We start from the raw sequence: 22,175 nt of genomic DNA, 5'->3' as shown, positions 1-22,175 counted from the left end.
TGCATTATATTATTGTCTCATCTTTGATCATGGCAAGGTCACCCAGTACTCCTGGAATTCTCAGGCCCTGTGGAGTAAAGTGTTGTATGTGTGGTAGTTTTACCTTTATAACCAGTTGCTGTAATGGTTGGCTTTGCCAGGCATGATGATATGTTGACAGAGGTCGTTGAACCAGATGAGGAGCCAGCGTGGTGACAGGGCAAGTCGAGGAGGCTAATCTGCTGAAACCTCGGAACCACCATCATTCCAAAACCCAAATTTTTTTTTTGTACTGTTGATTCAGTTTATATTTTTTTAATTTCGGCCAAAGTAAAAAGTAATAGGGAGGGTTAAAATGGGAAAATTAATGAGCGAGTCTTGGGGTGGCAGCAGCAATTAACTATTTATGCATGTATTTCAGTGTCATGCATATCATTTTTACAACAATAGCCACATTTTCAGGCACCAATTGGATGGTACTGTTGAGATCCTATTGTTTAGTAAAACTGAATATGCAAAATATATGATCAGTGTTAATGCAGCATTATTACAGTTTTAGATGTATAAGTCCAAAATACCTCTTTGTCTCCCCGGGTTTAAGCATCTGCTATTAATACAAATTAATAGATTTCAAGGTGTATTTTGTGTCTTCCATACAAAAATTACATTTTGCTGAAGAACAAAGTGTAAAGTTTACAATGTAAAAATTCTTGTTTTATCAACAATTATTGAATTAGCAGAACATTCTTCCTAGGTGTTTCCCCTAATGTACCACCACCGAATGATAAGGATCAGCCTGGGCCTTCCGTCTAGAAATTAGAATGGCAAACCAACCGAGAAGCTAAAAATGTCACTGCACCAAAGGTTACTTCTGTGGCTACCACGAGTGCGGTCACCTTTCTTTCATGACCACAGTGCTAGCACGTCTGGCACACTGGGCATGAAAGAGTGTCAGGTCTTGGCTGCAAAACTGGCCTCTGGTGCAGTGGCTAGTTAATCAAAGACTTGGGTAGTATTCTGCCCTGACTTATACTCAGAAGCCCCAGGTTTGATCCCCAGCACTGATTGGTGTTACTTAAAGGTATCTTTACACTGTGATACTGCGGTTTCTCCGATTTTAGGAATTTACAAACATCTTCCCATCTCCCAATAGAATGAAACAAGATTTCTGAAAGTTGAGTGATGGATGGATGGCTGGCTCATCCCCCACCGATGTGTGCAAGGCATCTCATCTCTTCATCTGGACAGCTTGTTGGAGGGTTGTGACACCTGGAGGGACCACAGTCAAAACGTCGGGACCATCATGAGGGTCCGCAGTGCACCACACCACAACTGAAAATAGGGACACCAAAATTAGCCCAGTTCCTGCTTCAACAGCAATCAGTGGAGTTTCAATGTTTAGAGTGAAACAAGATAGTTTTCAATAGTAAAGGAATAAAGTTTTTGTAATTAACCATTTTCAGTTTATAAGGTTTAATAAATACTGGTGCAGACACACTTCCTGTTTTATTATGCAACATAGGCTTCCAGATAATCACCAGAAAATCTTCAGAGTATTTTGGACTTGGGTATCATTTTTCATACCTGAAAAAGCATATTTTTTGGTAAAATTTTAGTATTTTCCCATTTCATGCTGATATTGCTCCAACACTAAATGCAAGTTCCCAGCCATCATTACTGCTGGCAAAAGAATTTGGCAGGAAGATAGTTTTCAGCTGTGTAATTTTTTTTTTTTAACGCAATAACTTTTGAAACATTACAGCTAGAATGTTGGAACTGCATAGGTGGACTACTAATGGCCCCCCAATGCATATTTTCTCATTTTGAGCACTCCGACCAGAGGGTGTTGGCAGCGGGCAGTTTGCACTCGTTAGGGTGTCCAATGTCTAGTTCATTATATTCAATTATATTAACACTGTAACAAGTGGCAATAGCTATATAGTTATTTTTGCCAAAGTGCCATTTATTCAAAATTAATTAGCACAAAATGAATTAATTGTAAATACTAACTAAAGGGGAGAATGACGGCACTATAAACACTTGTCTGCGCCGTGACGGGCTGGGGCCGAACACCATCCAGGCCCCTCAACCAAGCCTACCGTATAAGCGTAGACACACACACACGTACAAAAAAAAAAGCCCGGCTGTGCGTTTCTTCACTTCTCTGCCACCTCCACCCCTGGCAGTTCCCCCAAACAAGCCTTCACACAGCCACCCTATCCATCCCAAGCCCCTCATGGGAGGGTAAAACAATTTGCCCTAGCCATGAGTCATGGGTGTCCCCTTGGTTGTCTCATACAGAAACAACCCTATGAACACAATCGACCTATAGGAGGCATGCCATGTGCCCTTGTAGCTGTGTCTGGCGTTGACTGACGAAACTGGAGCCTTGATTCAGTTTAGTCAAGTAGTTGCTGGTTCGACAGAGTCATTCCAGCAGCAAGGCAAGATCCTGTGATGGCACTTCGTACAAAATTCATTGACATTCCCCTTCAAAACACTAATTCAGTGTCATGTCTTATGGCATGCAGTAAGACAAGGAGCACAAGTGACAAAGATTTTGTTCTTTGTTCACCTGTGCTAAAAACGTGTCACGCATCTCCACCTAAACCAACCTGTACATTAATATACGGTACAGAGTCGTTTTACAAATTATGTACGGAATTATGCGTATTATTCCTAGGTTCGAAATACGAAAATTTATTACCGTACCGCACCGTACTAGTACATGCCCTGGTTCTTGCCCACCACAGGCTCAATTAAGGGACATAACGGAACCGAGCACCGCGGCCACGCGCAGTCAAAGCTGCGTAAGTACAAATGATTTGATTGCCGTGCGATACCAAAAAATCAAACATGCTATTCAGATTAACGGATTGTACACTACTACCTTTATACATGTTGATGGCTACTTTTTTTTCGGTATTTCGTTGGGGATATACACCAAGGGAGGAAGGCGGTGTATGCCGCGCAACCATCCAGACGGCTGGTAGAGAGATGCCCAATCCTTCAAGTGGAGGCCCAACAACGGGTCTGGGGTGACGGAAAGAGCCCATCCTTTCTGCTCCCAATGGCACCGGTTAGGACCCGTCACTCGAACCTATATGCTCCAGCATCTCGCCGGCACGTAAGGCGGAGACTAGAGTACCTACATACTGAGTATGTAGGTACTCTAGCGGAGACTAAACACTGGGCCACGGGAGCCCCCGATGACTACTACTTCCTCAACAACAAATATCATCCAAGAAGTTATAATATTGCATCATAATTATCCCTCTTGAATAAGTCAATGTAGCGCAACTCAAATTGTGTGTGTGTGCGTGTGTGTGTGTGTGTGTGTGTGTATATAACTACTGACTCCAAATAACAAAAATCTACCCCTTACATAAGGAATGGAAGAGAAATATGTCGCGTATAACGCGAGTGTCAAAGAGATAATCCTGGACAAGAAGAGCATTTTGGAATAAGATAAAAGCTTACGATATTTTGATTAATGACAATTAAGAAATGGTCGTCGGCAGGATTAGGGGAACTGAGCGTCTCTCCAGTTGTTATTCATACGATGTTCATACATACTGATCGTGTGGTGCAGTCCTTGTATTCGGAAAGAGAGCATATCCAAAAAAGAAACATGATTTACACAAATTTCAGACACCACAACCTCCCCTCACTGGCCTGTTACTGAGACAGGCGAGGCAACGGAGTTATTCCACAATTAGTCGGTGTATCATTCAATAATTATTATTCGCTCATACAAGTCCCTCTAGCAATCTAAACATGATTAATTTAATTTGCGTACTGTTGAATTAATAATGGACAATTTGATAGTTAAATGGATGTGAAAATCTGTATGGCCTAAAGCAGGGGTTCCCAAACTTTTTTCCTTGTCTCCTCATATACTTCTTTTAGGTTCCAATCCTACAATTAAAAAAAAAAAAAGGAGCAATAAAATTAAATATTTTGATATTTTAAGTTTATTAGAGTCTTCATGTTTTCTTTTACATAAATACTTAAATGATAAAAAGAAAAAAAACAAAACAAAGCAATTATAAGATATACTAACCAATACAAAGAAAGAAAAAAGAACAATCTGAGTGCAGATTCACAATGTCCAATATTATTTGCGAAGAATGCTTTTCAGACCCAAATTACCCCCTGAACGTGCAAATACCCTTGGGGGGTACATGTACCCCAGTTTGGGAACCCCTGGCCTAAAGGTTAGTAGCTACAAGTAAAATCGTTTTGGTGATACCGGGCCACGCCGCTGCCATGGCCCTGAACCTCTGGTGGCCGCCGCCTTCATCACTGCCGAATGATGCAACGTCCTATGACCCCTCGGAGACAAGAGACTATCTGACGTATATAATTGGGGGGAAGGGGGAACTGCAATATATAGGGCTACGCAGTCACTGGCCACGTGGCTGTTGTAGGAACACGGCAGGTGAGATGACGAAAATTTGGCCGTCAAGTGCCGGAAAGGGTTTTGCGCAGTTGTGTCGGGGCCTAGCCGCCTCGATGCCTCGAAGCAGGGGCGTATTCAGGACCTTGAAACATTAAGGACTTAGCCCAGCTCAAAATGCTGGGTGGTTGCAGGCGAGAGAAGCGCTAAGTTTTTAGGGTTATTCTGAGGCCTCTGACATACATTATGGCGAATTTGTGTTATTGTATTTAGCAGTAACACTGAAAATATGGCAAGTGTCAATAAAACTTTCAAGGTCATTATCAAATTATGGTAAAGCATAAGCACATTTAAGCGCTTAAGACTGATGTATCATAACAAAAATGTCCTGTACAGACAATATAAAAATAAAATTTATTCTTTCAGGTACATTTACTGCAGAGAACAAGGCACTAAAACCTGATGAAGAGCAATTGGCAGTTTTTACAACGTAGGTACTATAGAATAAGGAACATCCGAGTAGGTGAGCATCAAGTAATTAGCAATCAGAAACGACCATTTTTCACAAATTTACGTGGTTGTGTCGGGGCCTGGCCGCCTCGAAGCCCCGAAAGGAGAGACGGTTGGCAAATGGCGTGAGCAGCGATTACTATATTATTTACTTATCTATTAACCCAAGTACTTGTTTTGTTACACATCTTTCGTTTATTTCTACATTTGCTTCTTGTATGCTGGGATTCAAGCTGGAGCTTCATGTTCGTCTCTCTCGTCTCTCATCTCTCGATCTATCGATTTCGATCGATTTCGATCTCGATCTATCTCGATCTCGATCTTTGAAAGAAAGGATGAAAGAAAGGGAGAAATAGAATGAAATAAAGAAGAGAAAAATAGAGGAACAGACGACTAGAGAAGTGGCAGCCCAATACAAATGTTAGGAAACTTTAGTGGGCCGTCCTCGTGAGTCAACACGCTCACTGGTGTTCTCCCTCAGCAGGTGTGTGAATGCAATGTACCTGAGGGACGTTAATTGGTGAACCAATTCTTACTATGTAAAATCAATCAATCAGTCAATCAGAGAAAGAAAATATAATTAAAAAAAAATTGGTAGTAAGAAAGAAAAGGGAAAAGGATGCCGCGCCGGAAGCCGCGGCGAGGATTCCTCATGATGCTTGTGCGCGTCCCCGAGGCCCATCGGTCCTTCATCCAAGAACCGATAAACGCGGTGACCGGCGCCTTCACGGCATTAATGATTAATTTTATAATCCAGTCTGGTAGTTTTAAGAAGCGAGTTCTTGCATCCGCCCTATTCGAGTCGGCGGGGCGGTGGAGCGCCAGCGAGCCCAAGGTCTCCCAGGCGAGCATGGCAGGACTGGAGGGCTCCCGGCAGGGCGCCTCGGCGTCCATCGGGACCCCGACGGAGGTGCCGGAGATCTTTCGGCTACAACGCCGGGCAGGTGGGGCTCGTTAGCCGTGGTAGGCAATCTGCCTAGGAGAGCAAACTCCGAACAACAAACCCGGGCAGGTGAGGTTCGTTAGCCGTGGTAGGCAATTCACCTAGGAGAGCAAACTCCGAACAATAAACCCGGGCAGGTGGAGGTCGTTAGCGAAAGCAGTTCATCTAGGAGAGCAAACTCCGATTACAAACCCGGGCAGGTGGAGGTCGTTAGCGAAAGCAGTTCACCTAGGAGAGCAAACTCCGATTACAAACCCGGGCAGGTGGAGGTCGTTAGCGAAAGCAATTCATCTAGGAGAGCAAACTCCGATTACAAACCCGGGCAGGTGGAGGTCGTTAGCGAAAGCAATTCATCTAGGAGAGCAAACTCCGATTACAAACCCGGGCAGGTGGAGGTCGTTAGCGAAAGCAGTTCACCTAGGAGAGCAAACTCCGATTACAAACCCGGGCAGGTGAGGTTCGTTAGCCGTGGTAGGCAATTCACCTAGGAGAGCAAACTCCGAACAATAAACCCGGGCAGGTTGGGCTCGTGAGCCGTCATAGGTAATACACCTAGGAGAGCAAACTCCGATCATAAAACCCGGGCAGGTTGGGCTCGTGAGCCGTCATAGGTAATACACCTAGGAGAGCAAACTCCGAACAATAAACCCGGGCAGGTTGGGCTCGTGAGCCGTCATAGGTAATACACCTAGGAGAGCAAACTCCATACATAAAACCCGGGCAGGTGGAGCTCGTCAGCCGTGGTGGGCAATCTGCCTAGGAGAGCAAACTCCGAACAATAAACCCGGGCAGGTGGAGCTCGTCAGCCGTGGTAGGCAGTTTGCCTAGGAGAGCAAACTCCGAACAATAAACCCGGGCAGGTGGAGCTCGTCAGCCGTGGTAGGCAGTCTGCCTAGGAGAGCAAACTCCGAACAATAAACCCGGGCAGGTGGAGCTCGTCAGCCGTGGTAGGCAGTTTGCCTAGGAGAGCAAACTCCGAACAATAAACCCGGGTAGGTGGAGCTCGTCAGCCGTGGTAGGCAGTCTGCCTAGGAGAGCAAACTCCGAACAATAAACCGGGGCTTGTGGTGCTCGTTAGATGTCGTAGACAATCCACGTGATGGGAACACCAAAGAAAAGGAAAATAAAAAGGAACACCAGAAAAAGGAAAATATAGTAACAAAACTTCAAAAAAATAAAATAAAAAACACAGATCATCCACCTTCAGGCCCTAACATCTCCAAAATTATGGGTGAGTCTTTTCTGGGGAGAAAGAGGCTCATCCAGACCAGACCAAAGAACATCAAAAAGGGATGATATACAAAGGAACACCCAAAAAATGGGAAAAAGAAAAAAACATCGAAAAAGAAAAGTAACAATAACAGAACAACGTCAAGAAAAGTAACATACAAAGAAATATCATCCACCATTCGGCCCCAAACTAACATCACCAAAATTATGGGTGGGTCTTTTCTGGGGAGAAAGAGGCTCACCCAGACCAACGAACATCAAAGAGGGATGATAGAGAAAAGAACACCAAAAAATAGGGGAAAAAAGAGCAAAAAAACATCTCAAAAGAAAAGTAACAGCAATAACAGAACATCAAGAAAAGTAACATACAAAGAAACATCATCCACCGTTCGGCCCCAAAGTAACATCACCAAAATTATGGGTGGGTCTCTTCTGGGAGGAACGCGGCTCACCCAGACCAACGAAGAACATCAACAAGAGGATGATATGAAATAAAAGAACATTAAAAAACACGAAGAAAAGAAATAAGAAGAAAAAGAACAGAAAAAAACATCGGAAAAGAAAAACAAGAAGAAAAACACATCGAGAAGAAAAATATAAGAAACATCATCCACCTTTCGGTCCCTAACTAACATCACCAAAATTATGGGTGGGTCTCTTCTGGGAGGAAAGCGGCTCACCCAGACCAATGAACATCAACAAGAGGATGATATGAAATAAAAGAACATCAAAAAAGAAAAACAACAGCAAGAAAACAAAGAAAAGATAAAGAAAAGAAAAGGAAAAAGAAACAAAAAGAAAAAGAAAAACACCAAAATAAAATAAAACAAAAACAAAAATAATCCAAATAAATAAACAAACACAGAATACAGTAAAATTAACGAACTAACTAATTCAAACTGTCTAACTATTAAACTACCTATCTAACTACCTGTCTAACGAAGGGTAATATACAAGGGTACTATTGGACTACCTATTAACTATCAAATCATCTAACGATCGAACATGTATTTGTCTGAGTTTATCTATTTATCTGCATGGCTATCTATCATTGTTTATCTATCCATCTTTTTTTTTCTTTTTGCAGTTAAGGAACCAGCTCAAGGGCAAAAGTAGATAAATAAATATAAAAAATCCGCTTAAATAAAAATAAGTTATATCTCTATATCTCTTATTTGTTTATCTTATTTGTTCATCTTCTTTATTTGTTTACTTATCTAGTCCGTCATCAGTCATGGTCAGTTCTACCTACACGTTTTCCTGCCACAATTTTTTTTCATTGTGTAGTCCTTAGTTCCGGTCCGACCTTGAGCTGGAAGGGAAGGACGGGGGCAGGGAGGCAAGAAGAGGGAGGGAGGGAGGGAGGGGGGAGGCAGGACAGAGTAATAAGAATAATTTGGATTATAATGGTTCCCTCCCCCCCTCCCCCTCTGCAGCCAAAAAATAAAACGAAGAAAAGCGTCAAGTAAAAAAAATAAAATAATAAATGGTAGCTAACAATGATAGAGTGTTTGCTAAAAAAAATGGAAATCGATGAGGTAAGGACTTGGCAGTTTTTTTTTTTTTTTTCAACACAAAGACAAAGCTCAAGGGCCAAAATAAGAGGATACAGAAAAAAAAAAGATCGCTACGTCGCTGCTCCCCAATCTTTATCCTTTTGATTATCTGTGTCTTGAATGTGGCAGAGTAAGAGACTTTGTATAACTACTGATATTTGTACTCTTCCGGGTATACCCCATTCACGGTGCTCAATAATGATAACAGTATAGCAGCAATATAAGTAGTACGCAGTAGCTAGCGAGGCGGCACCTTTTAGCACTTCAGTTTCCGTCACAACCTTACGGCACATTTCTTAAACTTCGTCGAGCGTTTAAAACTCATTCTCCGCTCTCTATTGTTACGTACTTTACAGAGAGAGAGAGAGAGAGAGAGAGAGAGAGAGAGAGAGAATAGCAGCTAGGGTGAGGAAAGAGTGGGAATACGCGTTTCAGTCCTGATTAAGTGTGTGTGTGTGTGTCCTTGAAAACAACCTGAACCTTTTTTTTTCAGTCAAGTTCAGCCTTAACACAGAGGCGGCCATTTCGATGACTACGCTGAAGACGAAGAAAAAAAAAAAAATGAACCAAAACAGAGAATAACTGACGACCAGTTTCAGTAATCACTCGACTCGGGTCTCCAAGCGCTGCAAAACCTTGGCGGAGAGAGAGAGAGAGAGAGAGAGAGAAAGAGAGAGAGATAATGTGTGTGTTAACCATTGCACTTAGCCATGACGCCAAAGGAAGAAAACTGAAGGTAAAGTTAAAGGCGGGTGCATACGCTATTCTTCTTACGCTATCTTCTCACGTAGTTAACTACTCTTTCGGACACCTCTTCGGATTCTTTACAGGAGAAGCGAGTAGCGGGCTTTTTTATTGTGGTTTCCTTTTTGTGTGCCCTTGTGCTGTCTCCTTTGCTGTAATAAAAAATAAAATAAAATAAATAGCTGTGTGTGGCTGCGGTAGGTACTCATCTCCGCACCGTTGACCCTTTGAGCTTGTGGTGGGCAAGAACCTGTTAGTTACCGGCACCATCTGAGAGGGTGTTTAGTAAGGCCGGCAATTTTTACACTCCTAAGCGAGCAAAACTCGGCCCGGAAACCTTCCGGGCATTAATGATGATAAAATGCAATTATGATGTGAAGTGTAAACTTGTGAAAAAAGTATCTTTATATTTTTTATATAATTTTAGGAGTATTTTTATTTGTATCTTTGAAATCTGGAATAGGAGTATTTGTATTTGTATTTTTAGATTCAGGAATATAAGTATTTGTATTTTTCGATTCAGGAATAAAAGTATTTGCATTTGTATTTTTGGAATCCCGAACAAAAGTATTTGTATTTGACTTATAAAAAATCAGTATTTGATCCAACCCTGGTTTCCATGTAACTATTGGCTCACTGTGTCGTGCCGTCTACTTATTGTGGGCCTCCTCCTTGAAAGAATTGGGCATCTCTCTACCAGCCGTTTGGGTGGTTGCGCGGCATGCAGTATTTGTCCGTTGTATTTCCTTTGTTGTATTTGAATAAAAAAAATCATTTGATCCAACTGCCTTCCATAACATGTAACTCACACTGTGTCGTGTTCTACTTATTGTGGGCCTCCTCCTTGAAAGAATTGGGCATCTCTCTACCAGCCGTTTGGGTGGTTGCGCGGCATGCACCGCCTTCCTCCCTTGGGGTATATCCCCAACGAAAAAAAAAAAAAACCCTGATCGCTCGTATAATTCCCTGGGCTGACCGCTAGCTACCGAAGAGTGATCAGTCTTGGCTGTTTACTTTTAGATCTCATTAGTATTCAATCGATGGACAATATGAAGAAGTTAAATGGACGTGGAAATCTGTATGAACTAGAAGTTAGTAAAAATGGTCTTGGTGAAGCTAGGTCCCACACCTGCAGACCCCGGGCCACGTCGCTGCCATGGCCCTGAGAACCTGTGATGGCCGCCCCTTCCGACACTGCCAAATGATACAATTACGACCCCCAGAGAGGCGAGAGACATTACCTGACGTGGTGGGTAGGGCGAAACAGGAGCACAATAGACCCAAGCAGTCACTGGCCACGTTGCAGGAACACGGCAGGCGAGGACGATAAGACGTGAATGCGGGTCATCAGGTGTGAGGGAGGGTTCGGCAGCTGTGTCGGGGCTTCGATCAGATGGGGCTCGGAACTACAGCTGAGGAACGGTGTGAGCAGGGTCTGTGTGGTTCAGTTGTTTGCTTACCCAAGTGCTTGTTTTGTTCCACACTGATTTATCATTTTCTTTCTTTAATTTCATGTTTTCTCTCTCTCTCGCTCTGCCTGGGGGTTGGGATGGCATGCTCCTCCCTTCTCCTTTGTTGTTTACTTGCAACAATAAACTATCAATCAATCTCTCTCTCTCCTTGTGCTGAAGCTGAAGTTGCATGCTTTTTTTTATAATCTCAATACGTATATAACTCTCTCTCTCTCTCTCTCTCTCTCTCTCTCTCTCTCTCTCTCACTTCTATGCTCCTAAATTACAAAGATAAATTACAGATGGAGGAACGGAAACAGCAGACCTAAGGCAAAGGCTGGGTTGGTCTGCGTCGACTTTGTTTCACTTCGGTGGTCGAGACATTTTTCTTCACAGTCGCAAACAACTGCTTCACTCCTTCAGTATTTGACTACTTCTCGCATTAATAAATTGGCAGGTGCAAATGTAGGTTCCTCCCTGATGTGAGTATCCAACACCAGTCCAGAGAACCTTAAAGGGCAGGCATGTCCCCAAACTGAGCAAAATTCGTAGCACTAGAGTGAATCTTCTTCCCCAAAGTTTACAGAACAAGTGGCTCGTAATGTTTTTTTGTAGTACTCATTGCAATAGGTGCTTGTTTTGAGAAGATTCGGAGGCATAATCACTTTTTAACTATAGTTGTACAGGGATTGGTCTTTATACTCTAGTCACAAACGTTGCTATGTTAAGAAATTAAAGGAAAAGCAAATAAAGGCAGCTCAGACACTTTCATGTGTAGGGTAGCCAGGCTTCTTGTGGCTCCCTGATATCCTTGTGAGTCCATGTATTCTTGTGTATCCTCGCATCTTGTCGGTTCATTGCATGCACTGAACATCACTAGATGACTTGCCAGCCAACAAAACTCCAAGGCGTCTGCGGTGTAGATCCTAGCTATTTAAAGTATGGGGCGGGGCTCATTCTAAGTACTCCAAGAGCCCCCAATGGATGATTTTAATAAAACAAAAAATCAAAGGAAGGCTGGGAGGCCACCTCGAATACTCTGATGTTGGAAGGGAAAACCCTCGAGGATTAAATTAAGACTTAGAGGGGTTGATTTCTTCTCCTTGACTGCCCAGATAAGGAAGCCCTAATGGTGTGAGCATTTTGAGACTCTTCCAGTTCACCAAAGGAACGTTAAATGCCCGGGACTACCTGTGTTGCACCGTGTCCTGATGGTTCGTATGAGGGTTTCAGTGACCGGCAGCCGTTGTTTGTACATGTGGCTTCAAACTTCAGTAAAGGCCTTACTACATTTGCCTCACCCTCATCCTTTACCATTTTCTCCAAAAGGAATTAATGTCCTTTAAAGATGCAAAATATGCCATATATGTGATGCCATCATAACATCACATTTTTTTCTCTTTACATACGTGATCAGCCCGTTTCAGGATGCATCTAATTAAGAATGAAAATTCAACAATTTATTCTATGTACAAAATTTTTTTATACTTATAGGTAGGAACCTGACATCCAGAAAAGGTTGTTAACATACAAAAATATGAGGAGCATTGAAGGATTGGGGGAACAGCTGCATGTGGTCTAGGACGCTGCTGGTCTGAAAACAGGCTCAGACAAACGCCTCAGTGTGACGACAGTCGCACGCACTGCTAGTCTTAACCCTTACCGTACTATATTCATTGTTAATCAAGAGGGCTAATGGCATATTTTCAGACCAGTAACAATTGTTATCTTGCTTCTGAAACAGCAGCTTCACGCACAGGGTGGAGCAGAGCGTCATACATTCCACACCTGCTGAGGACATGAAACAGGAGAGAAATAAGCCTATGGTCTGTCCCTATGCACACTGGGCTACTCTCAGATGGTTATTCATGTATATCATATATTTTACCCTTACACACCACTACGAACTACACCTCAGTGATTTGAACTTTATATGGATATAATAGTGATCTGTTCCAGCAAAAAAAAGACTGCTCAGATGAAAAAGAAAATCAAGCTGTAATAAATTAATTTTCTTATTACAGTGGAAAGTTTAAGTAAAAAGGAAATGGTCAAATGATTGCAGTCTTATCCATGAATCAGCAAAGTCTCATTACACTGTGGTCATAATTGTACTGAGGTGAACATAATATACTTAGAAATTCTTGAAAAATCGCTTTTCTTGTCTATCTTTCAAATTTACCTGTAACAAAATGAGCAGTAGGTGCAAATGTAAATTTTATGCTTTAAATGCTTCAAGTTTTCACTGTATACATAATGAAGAAACACATACATAGAAACAAAATGCTGAATGTGATAAAAGTAACACATGTATTTCACTTGATGAACCAAAACTCTTGAATTCACGAATATCATATTTAGCTTACATAACATGACACACAAAATAAATTGTTTTCTAATACAAAAGTTTTTTTTTTATATACAAAGAAGGTCTGTTACTTGTTTTAAATGTAAACAACTAAAAATATTAATGTTTAAACCTCTGCCACACACAAAAATATATAATAACCCTATCCACTGAGTTGAAAACACCAATACACACACACACACACACACACACACACACACACACACACACACACACACAGAGTTATTCGAAACTAGTTAAAGAATTATGAGGTCATCACTGAATAATTCAATGGGGGGATAAAAAAATGAAAGAGAAATTGCAGGTCCAGTAAAATTTGTCACCTGAAAACACCTTGAAAAGATTGCCAGACAGACTTATAAGCTATTGACTAAGAGAGTGGCACGTCATTACATGGATGAAGAGGTGATGAAGAAATAGACAGTAGCTTTGATCCATGCTTGGTTGTAATACAAGGCAGCAGGATGGTCCCCACATACAAAGATGTAATGGCCCAAGACTGTGAAGACTTAAAACTGTTGGGTACCCTTTGGCTTGACTCTAGATTCCTCAGCTTGCATTTTGAAGGGCCAGGCTCGATTCCTGGACGGGATGTTGGAAAAAAAAAGAAGTTTTCCTGAGCAATCAATTTCTCATGTGCTTCAAGAGGTGGCAAATCCCCCCCCCTGATAAGAAGAGTTGGGGCTTCTGTCCCTAAAAGAAAGAAGAGAGGTGACATGATTGCAGTGTATAGGGCAATGAAGGGAGTGGACAGAATTTAGAGATCTCTTTGTATGAATAGGGGAAGCAATTATGAGACATGAAAAAACACACAAAATAAACAAGGTGCTTGAAAAGGTAGATGCTTTAAAGACATTTTTTTTCAATAGATCATCACTGAACAGTGAAACATCCTGAACAAAGAGGTTGTCCAATCAAAAGACTTAAATGAGTTTAAGGCTGATTGAGATTAAGAGATGGGACCCCATGAGCAGACCTAATTTCCTATATATCACAACTAGATAAACACACACACACACACACACACACACACACACACACACACTTAACCAGTGGTACAAGATAACCTTACTTACGGAGTGTTTCTCTTGGGCTGTTAATGAAATTATATATTACATTTTATATAAATATGACAAGACAAGAACTAACGTTTTCCATATAGTGTGCATGTTAAAAGCCTCTTAAGTGACTCAGATGTCATTTTTGACACTTTTCATGACTTAAACCTATGTTTTTTCAGCATTTCTGACATAATGGGAGAAAAAAAAATTTTGAAAAGTGCCGACGCTGGGGGGGTCATGGGTGGGAAATGTTCTGACGCCATGGGGGTTAAACAACTGCAATTATACATTTACACTTCTTTTAATTATTCAAGGAATCCTCAATTATGAATCTGAATGCTCTTGTGACTACTTCAGGAAGTATCCCTTCCCAGAATATATCCTGCCCCTTTACAGTTTTCACTCTTTTATTCTCTTGAGTAAAAAAGAATGTCCAAAACTTTTCCTTAATAATAGTCTAAGACCATGTGAACATTTTCTGGAAGGTTCTCAGTTAAAAAGTCCCATGAAAAGTATGCAATGAAATACAAAATTATAAAACCATAACCACAGTTCAGTGACCTAAATGAAGGACCCTCTGTCCTGACACTCACACATAAGCGGCTTATCATTAAAGTGTGCTGGCCTCTCTTTGTAATTAATTAAAAGAAAATATTGAAGATTCAGAACCTTAAGCAAATCATGAATGACAATTTTGAGTTTTGTGAACAAGTTTTCCATGCTATCACAGCACTTGGTGAACCAGAAGTATCTCCTGAGCTGAAGAACACAGAAATACATAGAAGATAAATTAAAAATAAAGATTAATTAAACCTAGCAGGCTGTAAAGCATCCTTCTGTGGCCAGCAAGTGTGTGCATGCATGTGTGAGCCAGTGAGGGATCCTTGCTTCAGAAAAATAACTATCTTGCTAACAAACATCATTTTTAAAGAGAATCAATATTTTGTATTCAGAAGACTTGTTCAGCCAATTCTTAGAACATCCGTGACACACAGCAGCAGGAGGTGAGTGGGCCGGGAGGAACACACTAAATATCCCAATGATTTAACCACACAGAGATATTCTGTTTGCTTCATACAAGGAAAGTTTTTAATAATTTCAATAATTAATGGATGTCAAGCTTAAACAACATTATTAAAAAAGTATATTTTCATAACCAGAAATGGCATCAACCACTATACATAGCTACAAAAAACATTTGTTCTTCATTATTGACACTACAGCGTTTTTGTAACTAAAGGTCATATGAATAAAATTATATACTAAAACACTGAAGAGCATGTAAGTTATATAAAGAAACATGAATCCATTAATGCTTATTGCCATTCTTCTCACCCATCGACTCTAACATGAATGTAACATAATTTTGCATGTGGTATCACAGCCCATGAAACCATTAATTGGCTACTTCTTTTGTATGTAAAGCTAACTACTTTCTCTTGCTCACCAATACATCCTTATTTACAAAGCAATAGAGGTAAGTGAAGTACTCTATTAGTTTCATCACATCAATTCATCTTTAAACAAAACATTGTGATCTAAATATATATTTATATGCAGAGTTTGACAATATGCCAAATCTTATTTCTCTACTAATCGTTATAATAATTTCCCCAAAGAAAAGTGACTTAATCTGAGTTGAATGGATTATCAATGAAAAAAATACATATAGGAGCTGTAATAGTACAAATTAAAGTAGTGTGTGTGTGTGTGTGTGTGTGTGTGTGTGTGTGTGTGTGTGTTATTTTCTTTATCAAATATTGTAGCTTTAAAACTGATGAGGTTTTGTGGTGCGGTACACCCTTGGCAAGCTAGTTCTGACCCCTCTTTCACACTGACACATGCATACAGTCTGTACAACATCAACTGTATTATAATGACCTATATCACTTTCCTAACTTTCTTTGTAAGGTTCTCATTGTGTTACACGGTTGTTACTCCCCATACATGTGGAAGTTGCCTAAAGTATTCTGGAAATGTTGCTATTCTATCAGTGGACTTGCTATAGAAAAAATTATTATGCACATCTTCTATATAAAAATTCATCTAGGAATTGACTGCTGAAAATCAAAAAAAGGAAGTGTAGTTATAATTGTTTTGAGCAAAAAATAATATTTTTTATAATTATCATTCTTGATTTCCTGAATACATAAACTTTTACATTGATCACCAGAAAAGAGAGGATACTACAAACCTTCACGACCAAGACCTCTAATAAACATTAATCACACAGCACTATGGAAAATATATATATCATCCTATTCTGATCAATTCGCACAGTTATTGCTCTCTTATTGTCATAGTCTAGTGCATCACGTATCCCTTATGACACAACGACCGAGGCGCTGACGCAAGACGAGGAGCTACGATCAAGGCCTCATCACATACTTATGCTATGTACATCATCTCTGCATTTATACAACCCAAAAAGATCATGGACCCATACATTGCATGTTTCAAATACTATAACCATATGTGTACCCATGTGTAGCTGAGAACAGCTTAGCCAGTATTTAATTCAAGTGCCAAATCAGGTGCTTACTCCATAAAAGCATAACAAAATATGAACCAATTCCAAAGAAAAAATATTTATAAACTTTACACTAAAAGAAATGCATAATTATGTTTCCTCTACAGTTTACTTTAGAGGGTGCTTCCTTTAATAAACTTATTGTATAGAAATTTTCATGTACAGTAAATCCTCAAAGTGCCGTCATTTTTTTTTCCAAACAAGCACTACCATTTACAGGCATAAGTTTTCAGTAATAATGATCTATACTCTTCTGCAGTGCCTCTCCATGTCGCTCATGGCAAGTTATATATATATATATATATATATATATATATATATATATATATATATATATATATATATATATATATATATATATATATATATATATATATATATATATATATATATATATATATATATATATATATATATATATATATATATATATATATATATATATATATATATATATATATATATATATATATATATATATATATATATATATATATATATATATATATATATATATATATATATATATATATATATATATATATATATATATATATATATATGCCAAAGAAAGGATGAACGTTGAAACATATTTGAGATGACTAACTTTGAAATGTTGCTGCATGGTTGCCCTTCTGGATATCTAACTAGAATTGATATTCTTCGTGCAGGGAGTGCAGTTATCAGTTCACTGCTCTGCAACCCTCAGGTGCTAAGTGATGGGTATCTTAAAGTTGTCAGGCTGAGTTCCTTTCCTCCTTCCTTCAGCACTACAGCTTCCTAACCAACTATGACCATTGATTTACATTGCTGGGTTGTAAAGGGTAACAAAATAATGGGTAGGATTACTGACAGAAGGAAGATCATTAACAATTACTTCATTAGTTTGCCAAATCCTGCTAGCCACAAGATTATCATAATGAGTGTATTTCTGTCAATGTGATGATAAGCTGAACCCAAATCCTTATGCTTGTGCATGCACCAACAATTGTGATTATTTCTTTGCTAAATTGTCCCAACACTTGATAGGTTATATATTAAAGGGACCAGCAGCATAGTAGAAAATATAGAAATGTGAATAAATGGGTCAAAATTTTCAGTTAGTGGAAAGAGGATCAATGGGTGACAGCCAAGATGTGCAAAACACTATTCACCTTTTAAAAATAACAAAATATTAATAATTAAAAATTCCCATAGTTGTAGTAGATGTGCATCCCATAAATTAACCTAGCAGTGAGAGGATTTACTATACCTGGAAAATTATCATGTTTTTTGTTTTGTCTTGTGTCTATAAGTTATCTTTCTGGGTTGAAAATACATTCCACACATGCAGGCACTCTGAACACAACTGAAAGGTGTGGAAAGTGGCTGACTATGATTGGTTCCAGATTAGTTGCTTGGCAGAAAGTACATCTTAGTAATGCTATATACAGTAAACCCTTGATATAAAAAAATCTTTCTTAACCCGGTAGCAGCGACGGGCCAAATTTGTGGCTTTACCATGTAGCAGCGATGGGCCAAATTTGTGCCTTGATATAACCCCCCCCCAAAAAAAAAGATAATACATATGATCACAAATGCTTTGATAAATATTATGAAATGGTTTGTGTGAGGGGTGATTTTTTCTCATTTTTCTTGCTTAGAGGGACCATTAAGAAACATGATCCCAGCTGCTACCGGGTTAAACATCAAATATAATGAATCATAAACCAAAGACAAATGATACAGAACAAAACTTCAAATATGATGAATCTAAGCCAGGTGAAAATTTCTTGCAGATAATGAAGCTATGACGGCCCGCAGCAGCCACCAACTCAACACTAGACCACGCTGACTGGCTGGACGTGCAATGAACTTCCATCAGGGTAAGACACAGACACCACCATCTCTTGCATAAGCCTACATAAATTTAATTAAGATACTAATGCCACAAATGCAGAATTGAGCATGAACTCTATTTCATTATCTCATGTGTTCTCAATGTAACTGACAATAAGAGTAAAAGGAGACATATAGGGTCGTATTAAAAGACATTTCGTTGCCCAAGAACACATATTTGATAAGGTTTTCATAGGAGTTGTGGGCATTTCCAGCAGTAGTTTTATGACCCTGGTGGTAGTTTGACCCTTCTTCTGTACCATGAACCTAAAGAAACACTTATTAGAACTCGAGTGACCCCTTCTTTGACCTTTAGAAATAGCTGATGTGAGAAGCGAAACTGTCTTATAATACCGACCATATTGTTGCCCTCATGGAGCAAGTGTTAAGGCATTCAGGCAGCTTGATGACAGAAGTGCTCCTGCAGCCCTAATGAGATGCTGCAGGGAAAGTAGTTAGTCCAATGACACCCTCTTTAAGAGATTTTAATGTGAAAACCTAACACCAAATTAAACATAGGAGCTATAGCCTATAGTAGCTTGGTTGTGGTGATTAGTTTTGGATTATATCTTAAAAGTCTAGGGTATGAATCCCTGGTCAAATGGAAATAAACCATAGCCCCTGTTAACATAGCAGAAAGGAAGGATGGCTATACAGCATAACTCTGCAGACTTCATCCGTACCTACTGTCCAAATCCTCACTTGTGGCCACCATTCTCCAAAACAAAAAAGCTAGCTTGGATAAATAAATAAAACTTTAATGTATAGATTAAATAAATTACCTTAGTGGGTAGTACTGCCTAAATGCTGTATATTCTAGAACTTTGTAATAGAAAATATTTTTTGTGTTTTGTATCAAGTACAATCTTATAGCAGCTAATATGTCATAAACCTAAAAGATGTGCTGTTAGTTTTTCTTCTTGAGCTTCATGGTCGGCCTGCTTATGAGCTTTGTTAACTCAATCAATCACTTTCAGGCATAACAAATTTTCACTCATAATGGCTTGGCATTCCTCCCAAATAATTTGTTTTATCAAGGGTTTACAGTATTCTTCAAATCTTATATAACAAAGCATTTTTATCATTGACGGTAATATATGTTAGAAAAGGAAGAAACTAAAGGATATGACGCTGGTTAAATGAATGCACACAGTGGATGTCATAGATCTGACGGTGCTGACACACGCACTAAATGCATGTTTTTACTTATTTTCTTATTGGATATATTATTATTACACTGCATCATACTGTTTCACTAATCAAGAGCTAACCTAAGCAAAATCACCAATACTGCAAATAATCACAATGTCTTTAAATGAAAAACTTATCTATGAATGCATACAAGCAACTTAAAATTTACATTGACATTATCTAAATAAATCGTTAAATGATAGGCTAAATTATATACACTAAAATAAGCTGGAAAATATAAGAATATAATGGCCATGTCTTTCACCTAAGTTAACAAACGTAGAGATGGTGAAAAGGGAGCTGGAGTGTTGCCAGAGCGCGTGCCTGGCGCCTAAAGAGATGCTTGTGGCGGCGGCCTCGCAAGACCTTGGCACCGCTTCTTTATGTCTTTGGAGTTTTTTCTTGGTTTGCAGAAATATAACAAAGCATGTGTCATGATTTTTCATTTTAGATTTTGAAGTAAATTTTCTGATTTAAGTAATAAACACACAGCTGAATGTAATTAAGGTGTACAACTAACAAAGTTTTTGACTGACAAGACGTGAATAATTCCCAGGTAAATATTTGAAGAAGAAAAAAGAAAAAAAGAAAAGAAAAAAACAAACAAAACATGGAGAGTAGTTTCCTACTCTTCTCCATTTCTTTTTTTCAACACATTTTGTGCAGCATCAGTGGGCCTAAATCAACATACATGTTCTTTAGTCATTCAGCATTTCTTAATAAATTATTTTAATGGGATTTAAATTTTTCACAAGCTACAGACTGAACTGCCAAAGAAACATGGTTAGTAAGAACATAATTTCATGAAAGGTTAAGTTTCATGAAAGACTTTATTATATTTATTTGTTTTACAAAAAACACAAATAATTTTATATCCAAGTATGTGAGAAGAGAAATGCAGATCCTGTATTATTGTAACATTTGTGTACTTGCTGTTGTCGTATGAAGGGTACTCTTATAAGTAACGGGTTCCACGTGTTGAAAGGAATCAGTAATCTAGCACCTAGTTTTGGACTTCAGATGTTGGACAACAAATAACAGCACTGGAAGAACACAGACCACCAACTTAAGGAAGCTATAGGTACTCTGTGTGATGGGACCTTTGTATTTCACGGTAACAAGATATTTTGAAGTAGTTTAATCTTCGCATGACAGAAAAATGTCAGATAAATGAGGTTCCACTGCAACAAAAATTATACTGCAAATTTCATGTAGCAAAAATAATATAAGAAACAGGATAACATACAAACTGCAACTTTCCTCAGCTACCACTCGGTACCTATAGTTATCAATCACATAACCACATCTTTCAATACTTTACAGTCACAGAGATGAAAGATACAGGTACTGCAATGGTCAGTGTAGCTGAACACAAAGACGGTGCGGGTAGTGCCGGGAGTCTTGTGAGCAGGAAAAAACACTGCTGAACTCTGGCATTTGTGACAATACTGCTTCCAGCCTGAAAACACAAAAACTCTTGAAACAAGGCAGATTATATATACTCTGTTATCAAATGATTAAATAATTTCCTTTGTCATGCTTTTCCTGAGGTAAAGTAAGCAAAATATGTTAAATACAGGTGACCCCTACATTCGCATATTTGGAAACATACTGAGTTTAAACAGAAGAAAAAAGTTTTCGTAGCAGTAAATTTGTGTCCACTGCCCCGCAAACTCACAGAACCGGTCATAGCATTTTTTTTTCCATGCGCAACAGCAAGTTTAATTTTGTTACCAGCCACTCCAACACCCTTGACCCTTGTCCCTGCTGTTTGCCCGTACCTGTTTCACTCGGTCCTTGTTACACTGCTGCCCCGTCATCGTTACCTTCCGCAAAGCAAAATTGCAATCTAAATTTTTTTCTTATTTTATTTTCAGTGCTCTCATTTTTGCTAAGAAAACAGTGAGTGATATTACCTTGCTGGACACACACACACACACACACACACACACACACAAAAAAAAAAAAATGCATAATTTTTTTCATGATTTAGCGATATATGGCAACAAGTTGTATTTGTGCAGGCACACTGCAGCAGTGCTCCTGAGTGCTTAAGTTATAGAAAGTTTTTTTGTATGGTTTAGGCCAGGGCTGCTGAACTATTATGAGCAAAGGTCAATTTAGACAAGTTCAAATGTATGCAGAGGTGCAAATAAATACTGTAGCTGGACCGCAGGCTCCAGGAATAATAAAATATAATTAAAAACATGAAGGTCCTGGCGATGGAGTCTTCCAAGAGTATTTCCTAGACTGACTGTAGCGCCTGCAGTGAGTCAAGGAAACACACTTGCAAGAATCTATCGCCAGAATTTTCATGTTATTTGATTATATTTTT

The 22,175-nt window shown here is 39.3% G+C and overlaps 1 protein-coding gene and 2 long non-coding RNA genes across 11 annotated transcripts in view; 1 reads left to right on the top strand and 2 right to left on the bottom strand.

Moving 5' to 3' along the window:
* Window positions 1-603: 603 nt before the first annotated feature.
* On the bottom strand, window positions 604-10,902 carry LOC127009868 (uncharacterized). Its single transcript, XR_007762496.1, has 2 exons — window positions 10,603-10,902; window positions 604-1,311 (listed from the first exon to the last, which is right to left on the bottom strand). It is a non-coding gene; the product is annotated as an uncharacterized LOC127009868 (long non-coding RNA).
* On the top strand, window positions 5,567-7,668 carry LOC127009865 (uncharacterized). Of its 8 annotated transcripts, none has more exons than XR_007762489.1 (4): window positions 5,571-6,037; window positions 6,101-6,555; window positions 6,624-6,759; window positions 6,828-7,668. It is a non-coding gene; the product is annotated as an uncharacterized LOC127009865 (long non-coding RNA). The 8 variants fall into 8 exon arrangements; XR_007762488.1 differs by having other exon boundaries at window positions 5,572-6,037; window positions 6,101-6,623; window positions 6,692-6,759; XR_007762493.1 differs by having other exon boundaries at window positions 5,575-6,037; window positions 6,692-6,759.
* An 8,510-nt stretch (window positions 10,903-19,412) lies between the features above and the next one.
* Window positions 19,413-22,175, bottom strand: part of LOC127009855 (endothelin-converting enzyme-like 1) — a 132,150-nt gene continuing 129,387 nt past the window's right edge. For both annotated transcript variants that reach the window (XM_050883269.1, XM_050883277.1), the window contains exon 16: window positions 19,413-21,299. In XM_050883269.1, coding sequence (XP_050739226.1) covers window positions 21,197-21,299 — 103 coding nt within the window. In that variant the 3' untranslated portion in view covers window positions 19,413-21,196. The remainder of the gene's footprint in view (window positions 21,300-22,175) is intronic.

The sequence above is a fragment of the Eriocheir sinensis genome, chromosome 4 (assembly GCF_024679095.1).
Source record: "Eriocheir sinensis breed Jianghai 21 chromosome 4, ASM2467909v1, whole genome shotgun sequence".
Classification (NCBI taxonomy): Eukaryota; Metazoa; Arthropoda; class Malacostraca; order Decapoda; family Varunidae; genus Eriocheir; species Eriocheir sinensis.
Note: the sequence above shows the minus strand (reverse complement) of the source record. Positions and strands in the feature narration are given on the sequence as shown.